This window comes from Sphaerodactylus townsendi, unplaced genomic scaffold (assembly GCF_021028975.2).
Source record: "Sphaerodactylus townsendi isolate TG3544 unplaced genomic scaffold, MPM_Stown_v2.3 scaffold_18, whole genome shotgun sequence".
Taxonomy (NCBI): Eukaryota; Metazoa; Chordata; class Lepidosauria; order Squamata; family Sphaerodactylidae; genus Sphaerodactylus; species Sphaerodactylus townsendi.
In genome coordinates this window covers 1,697,783-1,712,031 of record NW_025950341.1, presented here as the reverse complement: position 1 = coordinate 1,712,031, position 14,249 = coordinate 1,697,783, and the positions used below count along the sequence as shown (strand labels likewise).

General features: G+C 40.7%; 1 protein-coding gene across 3 annotated transcripts in view; it reads left to right on the top strand.

The window, feature by feature from the left end:
• The window catches only part of HMCN1 (hemicentin 1), a 414,195-nt gene that overhangs the window by 304,771 nt on the left and 95,175 nt on the right, over positions 1 to 14,249 (top strand). For all 3 annotated transcript variants that reach the window (XM_048482504.1, XM_048482503.1, XM_048482502.1), the window contains exons 46-51: positions 2,729 to 2,896; positions 6,840 to 6,953; positions 7,999 to 8,085; positions 9,047 to 9,238; positions 10,021 to 10,194; positions 11,442 to 11,555. In XM_048482504.1, the coding sequence (XP_048338461.1) occupies positions 2,729 to 2,896; positions 6,840 to 6,953; positions 7,999 to 8,085; positions 9,047 to 9,238; positions 10,021 to 10,194; positions 11,442 to 11,555 (849 nt within the window). The remainder of the gene's footprint in view (positions 1 to 2,728; positions 2,897 to 6,839; positions 6,954 to 7,998; positions 8,086 to 9,046; positions 9,239 to 10,020; positions 10,195 to 11,441; positions 11,556 to 14,249) is intronic.

Genomic DNA, 14,249 nt, shown 5'->3' with positions numbered 1-14,249 from the left:
CAGAAGCATTCTCCCCAGGGAGCAGGCAAAATGGCAGCTAGGCTCAAGGGAAGCAGCTGGGCACCTTCTCACATGTATTCAAAGGTACGTGGGGAGAACCCACTGCGAAGCACACAGCTGCACTGAAAACTGTAAGTGTAAAATGTCAAAGTATCTTATCTAGTTTGGCCCTACAGGCTGTGAGAATTAATTCAAAAATGAATCTTAGAGAAAATGGCTGTGATATCGTGCAAAGATTGTTTAAATTCCTTTGGAGTCAAATTAATTTAAGAAATAGGGCCAGATCCAACCAGTTTTTCCACCCAGTGTCTCCCAGCTCCCTCCTTCCTGCAGCTTCTATTTTACAAGGACCCTGCAGGTCCCATGATCCCCAACACAACCTTTTTCGGTGGTCAAAGAGGACCTGTCTTTTTAATCAGTGGAAAAGCTGGTTGGATTTGCTCCAAAGTATGAAGGATTGCAGCCACTATTTTAGATAAATAACTCTGGAAATGTAGAAAACCTTTATCTGGATATCCCAGGTTAGTCTTTTCATCCAATGTTGGAAGCTAAGTAGGGTCAGCCTTGGTCAATATTGGTATGGAAGTCCACCAAGTAAGTCCAGGGTCACTGCACAGAGGCAGGCAATGGCAAACCCCCTCTGTGTGTCTCTTGCCTTGACAACCATAAGTTGGCTGTGAGTTGATGGCGAAAAAAATTATAGTAGCAGAGGCTGAAAGCTCAGTTGCTTGCCATCTTTTCAGGTTACAGAAATACTCGGGCTAGATGCTTAAACTGAGTAGTGCTACAAGAGATTCTTTGAGTGGTGCAAAGTCTGTTCCTATTCCGTACTGAAAGGAGGGGTTAATCTTAGACAACTGATACACTGAAGACACACTGATAACACTGAAGCTGGTCACTCACCAGAAAACTTTCCATTGAACAACAACCGACTAGGACATGCCATTCCTTAAGAGGAAGTTCCAATGTCAGTGGTTCTAACTCGGTTGACACCAATCAGAGATGCCTTTGAGGTTCACAGCAGGGGTTAGTACTAGAGTAATGTTTGTTTCTTGGTTTATGCTTGCCAGGCAAGGCCAGCCCTGCTATCTCCCCCTTTCTGTCTGGTAAGGAGACTCAAAGGGGCTTACAAACACCTTCCCCCTCCTCTTCCCACAACGGACATCTTGTGAGGCAGGTGGGGCTGAGAGAGTTTTGGTACCGTACTAATGCCAACCAGGGCTGACCTTGCTTAGCTTCCAACATTGGATGAGATCAGAGTTTTGTGACTAGCCCGAGGTCAGGCAGCACTGCAAGCATCATGTCTAGGAGTGGAGAAACATATCCAGTTCACCAGAAAGGAGTCAGCTGCTCAGGTGGTGGAGTGGGGAATCAAAGCCAGTTCGCCACATTAGTGTGCACCTGCTCTTAAGGACTATACCATCCAGGCTCTCTTATCTTGCTTTTCTTCTCGTTTGGGGCTAAAAGTGGCTTAGAACAGCAATTCTGTCTTCTTCCATTTTCTTACAACAACTCTGTGAAATAGGCCAGACTGACAGTTTGTGATGCGCCCAAGATAAGCTTCCATGGTAGAAGTGGAAATTCAAACCCAGTTCACCCAGTGTCCTCATCTGCCACTCTGTCCACTTCACTACTCTGGCTCTTGGGATTCCATACTGGCTCACAGACATGCACAAAGAATTTCACAATGTGGTAGCTGTGATAGGCCAGGATTGGAGGTGCATAGTATACTGTTGTTACTGTAAGAGCATGTATCCCAGGTTTGGAGCTATAGATACTATCAAGTCTGAAGGAGAGATGCACTTAAGAATGTTTGGCAAGTGTGAATTTCTCATTGTTTAGAGACAGAAGCAAGGGATAGCCTGTTTGTGGGTTGTGATTTTGTTCCTAAACATTTTGTTCCTAAACATGACTGTCCTCAAATAACTTTTTGAGTGAAGTGGTAGAAAGAAGGGAGGGAGCATGTGTGTGTACAACAAAGTAAATGCTCTTTTTAACAGCTAATTTGCCGCTGTTTGCTTGTGCCGAATGGCTCCTATGGAAGCTTTAAACATTTTTAAAGGACATCAGATTGGAGAGGTAAGCCTATGTATATGGGATGGTGATACACAGAGTCACCCAGCAGGAGCCACAACACTTATGTGACAACCAGCCTCATAACACTTGCTTTTATAATACAATGCACTTTCTGGAGAGGACCAATATAGCATTTTCCCAGCAGCTCAAACTGACTTGTTTTTTAACTTGGGGAAATGTTCCATATATGCGACACTATCAACAGGTTTATGCCAGCTGGATTACCCCTGTATTAGTAACAATTGTAATAGTTACCTGTATAAAGAATGGAAGTTCTCCCATTATTCTTTTTTATGTAATCACTTTCCTCCCATGATGCTCGTGTGTTCATGGATGTTTCTGTCCCAGCTATCCCTTTCTCCAGAGGTAAGTGACAATCTCACTGTTCCCTTCTTTCTCATTGTGAAAGTGAGGAAACTATTGAGAGCTTGTTCAGTTTTGGCAGTGGGAATTTATTGTCCCACCTGCAAAATTTCAAACAACAAGTACTAAATCCGGCCTGTAGCATTTTAACTGAATCAATGAATAATCCCATTTGGGTTTTTTTTTTACTGCTTTCAATTACATTATTCAAAATAAGGTTTCCGTTTATAATCTAATGATGGTTTTTTAATGTGTGTCACTTGCTTTCATTTGTTTGGATTTTCTGTAGTCCCTCCAAATATTGTGGGTGACCTGACTGTGCCTGAAAATGTCAGTGTGGTAGAGAAAAATCCTATCACCTTGATTTGTGAAACTTCAGGAATCCCCCACCCATCAATAACCTGGCTCAAGTATGGGCAACCTGTTTCTTTGGGCCCTTCTGTGAGAATCCTGTCAGGTAAGGGGAACAAGAAAGTTACAAGACAAACTTATTTTGCAGCAGACGTGGAATAAAAGTAGACTTTGAATAAAATCAAGAATGTGGAAAGTCTCCAGTACAGTCTTTCAGATGATCAGAAAACGTGGTGCAGTATTCGAAGGAAATTATCCAGAGGCATATCTAGGAGAAATGGAGCCAGTTTTGCGCACCCCCCAACCAATGGGCGGCCGCCCTCCCCCCACCGTGACCAAACAATGATTTTTTATACCAGGTCGTTTCAAAGTCATCATCACATTATAGAACATGCCCAACTCACAAATCTGAACACAGCAATGGGCCATGCCACACAGCAGAAATAAAATTTGTTGAAAACACTTTCAAAATGCTTCCAAAATGTTTTATTACTGCTGTGAAAACATTTTATGGTGTTGTATCCAGTCTCCCCAATTGGGGGAAACAGCATCACTTTCAATGTTATTTAAACTGGGGATCCCAGATTCTCCCTTTAAGGTGGATTTAAAAGGAGAATCTGGGCTCCCTAGTTTAAACAAGTGATGCTGGAATCCACCCCCAAACAGCATAATTTTCAATGGTGTTTAAACTAGGGAGCCCAGATTCTCCTTTTAAATCCACCTTAAAGGGAGAATCTGGGGTCTACAGCTTAAACAACATTGAAAGTGATTCTGTTTTCAGGTGGATTCTCCCCATGCCGAGGGGGGTGGATTTAAAAGGAGAATCTGGGGGAATTGGTGGGGGGTGCTTGCTGTCAGGGGTGCAATTATTAAGATAGCAGCACCAAAATTTCAGAGTATCTTCAGGTGACCCTCCTGATCATACCACCCAGATTTGGTGAAGTTTGGTTTGGAGAATCCAAAGTTATGGACCCTCAAAAGTGTAGTCCCCATTGGAAACAATGGGGGATGGGGCACCCATTTTGGGAGTCCATAACTTTAGACTCCCTGAACAAAACCTCACCAAACCTGTATGATATCATCATGAGAGTCTCCTGAAAAATCCCTGAAGTTCTGGTGCTGCTAGCCTAAAAACCGAGCCCCTACAGGCCAAAAACAGAAAAACACTAAAAATACAAAAAAACCCACAAGGGGACCTGCATTTCTTGCCCCCCCCCCCACAAGGGGGCATCTGGGGACATTTGACTCCCCATGTCTCCATTGCACATACACCACTGAAATTATCCAGAAACTACCCTGACAGTACACAAAAATTTTCTGAGTGGTTTTAATCTGGTTAGGCCAAACTAAATGTAGACCAGTTTACACAGCAGAATACTAACTGAACATAAAATGTGGATTGTTCTTTTAAAGCTCTTCGGGGCTTAGGTTCATTAGCAGAGGGAATCTTCACTGGATCCCTCCTCTTGTTCTGCAGATGGGTTTATGCATATCACTGAAGAAAATGTTGAGAGTGACATGCATATTCCTGTCCTGTCTGCCCCGCAGTTAGATTCCTTTCTCTCCTTTCCAGTTGCTTACCTTAATTTTTGTTTCCTTTCCACTTGAAGTATGTTTTGCTTTCTTATTTTAAAATTTTAAAATTTACATTGCTGTTTTCTCCCTCATAGGGACCCAAAGCATGTTATCATATCATTCTCCTTTCTTCCAATTTGTTCTCACAACACCTTTCTGAAGCAGATTAGTCTGAGGACACTTTTCGCAATGCAGAATAATGCACTTTCAATCCACTTTCAATGTACTTTGCATCTGGATTTTACAGTGCGAAATAGCAAAATCCACTGGCAAACAATTGTGAAAGTGGATTGAAAGTGCATTATTCTGTATGTATGAAAGTGCCCTGAGAGAGTGGGATGAATCCAAACTTACCTCACAAGCTTCCATTGGAGAATGGGGATTCAAAACCAGTTGTCCTAAGTTCTAGTCCAGAAGTCTAATCACTACATCAGGGTGGTTCCCATAGTTTCTCTTCAGCCACTTGGCCACCTCCCCCTTCCCCAAAACACACACACACACACACGAAGAGGAACAGGAAGAATGAGTAGCTTAACCAGGTCTTCCAAATAATTACTTTTGAGACAACTTCCTGGGAGCTTAGTGGCACCCTCAGAATGAGCCAACCACCTCATCAGCTCACCAGAGATAAAACAGCTATCAGGTACTAAGTGGTCACAGCAACCACCTCCCATTCTATGAGTTGCAGCATAATACAAATAGTCATGAGACTTCTGAACAGGAACTGTTTGCCTTTATTAGATCCAGCGAGGATTAGCTGGTTACAGCAGCCCCAGTCTTTGGATGCTTTTGCTACCAATGCTACCACAGTGATGCTTTTGCCACAGCAAGAGACCTCTCTTCTACCTCAGCAGTGTTTCTGGGCAAGTCTTGGACTTCTTGCCCTGTGTTAGAGCTTTCCTTTTTAGAGCTCTTGCCTGACATAGTGAAAGACTGCATTTATTCCATTCTCATTACAGCCGCACTTAGTTACACAGTCCACATCCTCTTCACCCCTGTACACTGATGCTTCTATACCCCGATTTTGAGGAGTGCCCACTTTCAGTCAGGACATCTCATAACCTTTACTATTTATTTACTGATACATATTTTTAGCCCGCCCTATACCCAAAGGTCCCAGGGTGGGTTACAACTAATCTTGCACTTATTTTTTCCTGTGTGCAAGTGCCAACCTATGCCTGTCGTCTTTGTTCTTCAGTGGCAATGTGAGGTACAGATTGGCAATCTGTGTCTCAAAACTGGGTTGTTAATCTCTCTGTGAGTTACCAACCTCAAGGTGAGATCTGGATTTCTTCTAGAATTACAACTGAACCAGACTATCAAGATCAGTTCCTCTGGAGGAAATGGCAGCATTGGCAGGCAAACTTGAGTGTAACATAGAGAAATGGAAGTTCTGGAGGGACATCATATCCCTGCTGAACGTTCTCCCCACCTCCCAATTCTGCTGTCTCCAGGCACTGCCTCCAAGCTTCCAGGAATTTTCCAAGCCAGAGTAGGCAATCCTACTCCCCACTTGACCTAGTTAAATACCTAGTTATGTCACCAATCCTTTGTTTTTATCCTGGCCAACTTTCAGACATTATTTATTTGGCCTGTGTCGGGAGTGTATCTGCTATTCATAGTTCTCTGGAGTTATTTATTAGCATTGTCCCTCTTTCAGTTGTACGCTGCCTTTTAGGTATCTGAAATAGCTCTATGTATTTTTAGCATTTTATGCTGGTTAAATTGGTTTGTAGGTATTTGTGCTTTTATCATTTCATCTTCCCTTTATTGTTCTGCTGACCTTGTTCATAATTTTGTGATTGTTTTTATTTTGGTCTTAGAGTAGTTGTTTTGGAGAGGTGATTAAGAAATAATCTAAACAAATAAAGTAGATTCATATAATTCTGTGGGTAGGCAATAGCATAGTATTGACCACTGTATCATGATATCTTCATTCTTTCAAAGTGGTAAGGTAGAAAAAGATTTATTACTGGATGTGGTTAATAGCAGGGCTGTCTTCTCTCCCTATTGGGGATAATTTCAGACAGGGAAAACCGCTGAACTGTCACCAGGGAAAGTGTTAGCTCCTGACCAGAAATTGAGGCTTCAGTTGAGAAGATTCTAGAAGTCTGGCCTCCATGAACTAGATGACTGGAGTCAACATCTGACAAGATTATTTCCCATGATGAACAATTTATTAGAACTGCATGGGATTTCTTGAGGAAGTATACACAGGAGAGATACATAATCCTTTTGTCTTCAAACACTTCCCCACTGGGGAGAAAGGCAGGGTATAACTAAAGAAAAAATTAAAAAATGACAACAATAAACATGCTATTAAAGTTCAGTTTAAGAACTAGACACTTGTTTTATTTTAAAATCAATTCTAAGATTTCAGTTTCAACTTAAGCTTGCAACCAGAGGTCATAATGCATTGGCAACATGCAGAAAAGCTATTTATTATACGCACATTTCTGTTTTTTCCCTTTTAGGTGGCAGAATGCTACGTTTGATGCAGGTGAATATGGAAGATGCAGGATGGTACACCTGTGTGGTGACTAATGTTGCAGGAGAAGAGAGAAAAAATTTTGACCTTTCTGTTTTAGGTGAGTAAGAACCCTTGAAAATACCAAACGACTACATAGTAGAAGAAGAAGAGTTTGGATTTATACCCCGCCTTTCTCTCCTGTAAACAGTCTCAAAACACTTTACAAACTCCTTCCCTTCATTTCCCCACAACTGATACCTTGTGAGGTAGGTGGGGCTGAGAGAGTTCTGAAGAACTGTGATTAGCCCAAGGCCACCCAGCAGGAACATAGGAATGGGGAAACAAATCTTATTCCCCAGATAAGACTCGATGATGATGTGGAGGAGTGGGGAATCAAACTCAGTTCTTCAGATAAGAGGCGACCACTTTTAACCACTACACCATGCTGGCTATCAAGTATAGAATTTTCCTTTGTAAAACTCATGAACAGTTCTCCTGTGCTCAACATGAAAATTCACTTCAAAACTGGTGAGCCCAAACAGCTCTCCATTTAGGGGCTCTGCATTTAGGGGAGTGTGGACAAGTCACAAATGAACAAATTAGCAATGAATAAACTTCAGTCTTTTGGTGTGCCATGCCATGTGACCAGTTAGTGGTAACCATGCTGGGAGAATTTTACTGGTATTTTACTGGCAGCAGAGAATTTACTGGAATTTTACTGGTAGCAGAGACCAGCTGAAGGCAGTGGAACAGCATCCTGCCAGTGTCTGAAGCTTTAAACACCTTTTGTCCACCTGGTAGTTTGCCGAAATCATCTAGTTGACATAAATGTCAACATTCTATTGATGCAAACATAATCCAGACTCCGGGCAAACAGTAATGTTTAGTGATATTTTAGTGTGTTTTAAAAAAATCAGGTGTGATTTCATCATACTGTGGAAATCATCTGGCAACAAAATTGTGACTTTATCACATCTAAGGAGTCAGTACAATCGTGGGGATGAGTGTACATGCTTTGATCAAATATTCCCTTGTCATTCACTTTTAATTTTCTGAAAAAGCTATTGTTGTCTCCAGTCTATAAGAATCTTTTGGTTTCAACATACAGCTGTCTTAGGCTTCTTTTGTATGCTTATGTATTTGTTTTATTTTTTTTATAAAAGTTCCCCCAGGAATTGTGGGAGAGAATAAATTGGAAGACTTGAAAGTGAAAGAGAAGCAGAGTGTTATGATAACATGTGAAGTGACAGGTAATGTGCTTAAATTAATTACTCAAATTAAACTAATATGGCTGTCCTCTTCACCTTAATTATATGGTACAAGGTCAAGGAATGTTTTCTGAATTGATCTTTTCTGACTTGGGCCACGTTGCCACCCTTACATATGAGTTTTTCCATGTGGTAACTCTGATATGGTAGACTCACAAATGCTAGCTTGGCTGATCTGGGCTTCCAAAGATATCACAGCCCTTGGGAAAAAAACCCAGAGACATTCTTATATAGCATATTCCTTTTGTACCTGCAGGGAAACCTCCTAACTCCGGATACTGCACTTGCAAGGTATGGCCCACAGAGATGGGGTTGGGGGGATTTAGGTTTCCTAAGGTAGAGACTTTCTCTAAGCAGAAAACATAGCAATTGGTCCACACTGTACTAAAAGTGGATATGTTATGTCCCTAGACTAGTGTTCCCTAACTATTTATCCTAAGGCTACATAAATATTATTATTCTATTGTCTTATGTTTCAGTGCTGGATGTAACATGTGAAAAGAACAGACAATGGGATATTATATATTGCCTTTATGTCAGTCACATTGGTCCAACGTAGATTACTTATTCATTTACTTAAAATTTTTATGTACCACCTTTTCCTAAAAAAAATTTATGTTTCACTAGGGCACAAAGTGATTTACAAAAGTTAATTTGCAATTGAGGAGCTTTTTTATCATTTATGTAACATCAAACAGAAAACATGATTCTCATTTATTCCATTTTATTCCCTTTATTTATTCCAGTCTGATGTTTACTCTTTATTTTGAACTGAATGTGATATATAATGTATGGAATTCTTTCCCTTTTTTGTTTGTGTAGTGAAAAAATTATTAAAATAAAAAGTTAAATTCACTTTTTATTGCAATTTTGAAGACTTCCATGAAAAAAATGTTTTTAAAGAAATCACTATACATTAAAGATAATATTTTTCCCCAAAAAGGGAGTCCTGTACCAGAAATTACATGGTTAAAAGATGGGCAACCTTTCTTAGAGGATGATGGTCATCTCTTAATGTCCAACGGACGCTTTCTTCAAATTAAAAGTGCACAAGTAGTCGACACTGGAAGATACACCTGTGTGGCATCCAATACAGCTGGAGACAAGAGCAAGACCTTCAGTCTTAATGTACTTGGTAAGATTTCTGAGAATGACAGAGGATTGGGTACAAATATATTTTCCCAATAAATCTGCACTATTTCCTGTAGATATAAAAAGGTGTTTGACCTGCTTGAATGACTGTATTTCATCTCTTCCATTTCAATGTATTCTGTCTAGGATTTTTTCTTAACTTGGTTTAAGTTAATTAATCAATAAAAACCCAACTACCAGGTATATACTTGTGTGTGTGAACCATATCCTTGTTAACTGTTTTCCATAAGATAAAAATGTAGAATGGGAAAAGGTCCTAACAGTAGATGTTTGATTGAGAATGATGCGCAGATACTCGTTTCCATTTAATACTACTGAAGTCATCATAATCATCAAAGACCATAGACCAAAGCTATGACTGGTAAGAGGCCATATAGCCATGACAAGTTATCCACGTGAGCAGATCAAACTGGAGTTATCATGTATTTTTCTGAGTACTTTGGGAAAACTTTGAAGACAATTAGTAATTTTGTCTTGTTATTGGATAATAGATTTATAGGGAGCTAAGAACTTTGTTATTTAACCTTTGTCTGCTCAGGAACTGTGATTCCTTAGTTGTTATTTTGTGTAGATATGCCTTTGAATTTATTTGCAGATGTATTAGATGAGTCTGTCCGGTGAACCAATGGACTTTTTTTTCCTGAGGTCTACATGTAATTCTAATATTTAGATCTGAATGTACAGATTAAATCTAGAAGGTCTGGAAAAATCTGTATTGCTCTTTCTTTGTGTGCACATGTGTGTGTGATTTTTTTTTTTGCTCAGTATCCCCTACCATTGTGGGCACAGAAAATAATGGAGGCACAGAAGAGGTCACAGTTATTTTGAATAATCCCACATCTCTAGTTTGTGAGGCTCATTCATATCCCCCAGCTACAATCACTTGGTTGAAAGATGGAACTCCAATAGAATCAAATAGAAATATCAGGATTTTACCAGGTAATTATCTTCATGCATATGTATTTTCATACATCTAAAGCTTTGCGTATGTGAAGCACAATCTCAAATAATGCTAGGAACTATCAAAATGGTTGTTTAGTTTGAAATGTGGTCCTATTTTGCATTGAATTTGAAAGTCTGTGTTAGGCTTTATCGATTCCAAGTATAAAATGGGGGCTCCGATGACTGCATGCTCTAAAACTCTTCTCCTTGATATTTTGTGTGTGTTGAGGGACTTCATTGTTGTTGTGTAAAGAAGCATCGGATCACCTAAAGTCTATCTATATTCTGAAATGGAATAACTGAAGCGCAACTTGAATACATAGGAATTCCATGCCTACATTGTTATTTGGGCAAGGATGATGTCTAGTGAAATTACAGTGTTGTCTAGTGAAATTACGGTTTTACATTGCTAATTTTAATTTTGTGGGCTATTATCATGAGATCTATTGTACACAGTCCAGAGCCCTTCGGGGGTGGGTGGTATAGTAAGCCTCATAAACAAACAGACAAACAAACAAACAAACAAACAAATAATCTAAACTTAAGCAAGGTTAAGAAGTCTTATGAAAGTAAGACTAAAAAAACCCAGGGAATTTGGGCAAACTATATTCTGGAGCCCCACAGCTGGAAACATAGCTTCTAAATTTAATTTGTGTCATGAAAATTGGTCATTTCTGCCTTATTCTGTGATGCAAGGAATTTGGATAATTCTGTTTTCAGGTATATCATTAGTCTTGAATCCAACTTGCATAATTGTTGCGTGTGTGGTGACTAGGTAAAAGTGCACTCATTTGACACCCTGCTTGTGATGAGGGTGGTAATGTGTAGTTGTCAACATATAAGATCCTGCCTTTTGATGACTCCATATTTGTGGTGATTTGGGCGAACATGCCAAAATTCTTGCTGCATATGAGTTGTTACAGAAAAAGAGCCAACAGGTACAGAGATTTTCTTTGGCACCCATTTTAGCAATGGTCCTCAATGCTATGATATATTTAACGTGAGTTAATTCAGCCCTGAAGCTTGATTAAAGCAGGAGCGTTCAAGTTGCCTTCTTTTCCTAGCTAACCTGAGAAGATCCACCACAGACCTTCACCACACTCCAAATATAACGTGTACTGAAATAGTTCTGCATTTCTTCTATTAGTAAGGCTCCTAGATGTTGAAACATACATTACATATGACATTCCCTCTTACTTCAGAGGAAACCATTCAAGTGTGGTCTTGAAAAAAATATTTTTCAGGTGGTCGAACTCTACAGATTCTGAATGCACAAGAAGACAATACAGGTAGATATACTTGCATAGCTACAAATGAAGCAGGGGAAACACTGAAACACTATGAAGTGAAAGTGTACAGTAAGTATCCTATTTCTAAATCTTATTATATTTTAGTAAAAGATTGATTTGTCCTTTTTCTTTGTAATGTTATCTTTCATGTTGTCATCTGGAAATTTTCTTGCAGTCTGTTTTCATTGTATCAAGTTATTCTCCTGATATTAGTCTAGGGCAGGGGTCGGCAACCTTTACCACCCAAAGAGCCATTTGGACCCATTTTCCACAGCCCCGAAGATCTACCAAGCCACCTCCGGTCTGGTCCTTCCACTCACCTTTCCTTCCAGCACTGGGAGGTGGAGGCGCTGGGCAGGAAACCCCCTCTGCCTGACAGAGCAGGCAGTCGCCTGCTCCGTGGGGCAGAGGGGGTGTGTGGTGTCTGTGGCCTGCCCTCTGCCGCCGCCTCTCGCGCTGCAGGAGGCAGCAGTGCTGGGCAGGGAAACCCTCTCTACCCGCCTGATGCCAGAGGGGGGATGGTGGCTGCTCTGGAGGGACACACCCATGCTACCCTCTGACCTCCAGGGGTCAAAGGACAGCATGGGCATGTCCCTCCAGCCCTCCAGAGCAGTGCTGGAAGGAGAGGTGAGTGGAGGGGACGCAAAAAGTGGTGCCTTCACGCACAGAGCCACCTCCAGTTCGGCCCCTCCACTCACCTTTCCTTCCAGCGTTGCTCTGGAGGGCTGGAGGGACACGCCCACGCTACCCTCCAACCTCCAAGCCATGCAGAGCTGCAGTATAAGGCTGAAAGAGCCGCATGCTGCTCGGGAGCCGCAGGTTGCAGACCCCTGCTCTAGGGGCCAAAACAACCTGGTCTCTTCACAGGCAATCAAGCAATGTTATAAAGCTGGAAATCACCCTTCAGTCAGAAGTTCACAGATATAGAAACATGGATGGTATGGAGTAATCAGCTGTGGAAGATGAGAAAATGAATATACTCTCCCTCAGAATTCTTTCAAGAGGCTTATAAGAGTCCTTTGCATTTTTAGAATCCATGTGAAATATTTTGTTTGAAACACACAATGAATCATTTCTTTCTTTTCTTCAAATATGTCAAATTGCAACAAGGTACTTTGCCATACGTTAATTGAAAAATTGCTAAGGTCACCAGCAGCTGAAGGAAGTTTGCTGTAGTTCACAGGCAGAAAGGTGGCCTGGTGTCTAAACCATTAAGTTTGCATGAACCTTTTGGAAAGCTTGTCTTCTGTACTGTATGTGACCACATGAAACCACTTAATACCGAGTGAAACTATTGATTCATATGCATTCGTTCATTTATAGAATGTATGAGGTACATTCTTCACTCTCCTAGAGTGCTCTAAGGGACAAGTAGGAAATAAAAACAATATTACCTGAAAACAAATATCAGTGAATACATAAAGACTAAGATCTTCTTGATAGCCAAAAACCTTCAGTAGATATTGAAAGGACCATTTTGAGAGGACCATGTTTTAGTTGGTGGTGAAAGCTGTGTAAATATGTGGGAGGCAGCTGGAACTTCCATGGCAGTGGCCCATTAGGCATGCCAAGTTTGCTGCGGTCTCAAATAAAATTAGCTGTGGAGTCTTTTGTTTCAGGGCATGTTGGCTATTATTTATTACCCACTGCCCCCTCTCCCTCATGGTTTCTCACCCTCTTTGCAGCAGGGTAGGCTGGTGGGTTTAAAAGGGCAAAGGGATCCACCATTTTGACATGTCACCAACAGAGAAAAAGCACCGAAAAAGCGCCCCCTTCAGAAAAAGCATAATTTTTGCATCGGCGTGCCATGTTTGTATTGATATATTTATATATTGATATAAAAACATTTGAACAAGGGATCATTGTTTGTTCAGTGCCATGTCACTGATTCTCTTCTGTGGCAGGAGAGGGGGGGAGTAATGGCAAGTGGAAGCAGGTCTTGGGGAAATACTTCTGTGCAAGAAATCTTGCTGCAGCAGACATTTGCTCCCAAAGTGTGGTGTAGACTTTGTGCATAATTGGTTGGTGAATTCCAGTGGATGTGCCTAACTAATGAAATTCCTTGCTGTTTCATTGCAGTAAAGGAAAGGGTCAGGGTGGGAGATTTACATATGGGAGAAGATCCTGTTTGAGTTATGCAGGGTCAATCCATCTAGTTCAGGAATACTCAATCTTCAAGGATTCAGACCCTCTTTCTGACCTACTTGCCTTTAGTTGCAAATGCAAGGGAGGGAACCCTACATGCTTTACTGAGCTAAGAGACCTCCTAGTTCTCTTTCTGATTATATTATCTTGGAAATATATGTCTGTCTTTAACTATGCTTAATCCATAGGAATGGTTTCAGATATTCCAGTGCGCACTGGAAAAGACTAGTCTTGTGCATGAATTATTAATTGCTAGTGGATCGTAATAATCATGAAATAGTTTCAGATCAAATCTGATTGAAATGAAAGGGCCACTCATATGATGGAAATGTTAATCTGTATAGACTTTGGAGCATGTTGAAGTAGTCATGTGTGTGCTAGATTATACACCCTACACATGACTCATTCCAACTGATTGTGCTTACTCTAAGGTTGCCAAAACTGGGCTGAGTAATAGGAGTATATAAACAGTAATGGCAGCACTGGGAAAGACCTAGTTACCTTGAATAACCCCATTATCCAGTGGTTTGTGAAGTTCTCACTGGTTTTTGAAGTTTGTCCATATCCCCAGGGACTGCATTAAAGATGAAATTACCTTATAATAAAATAGAAATGTAT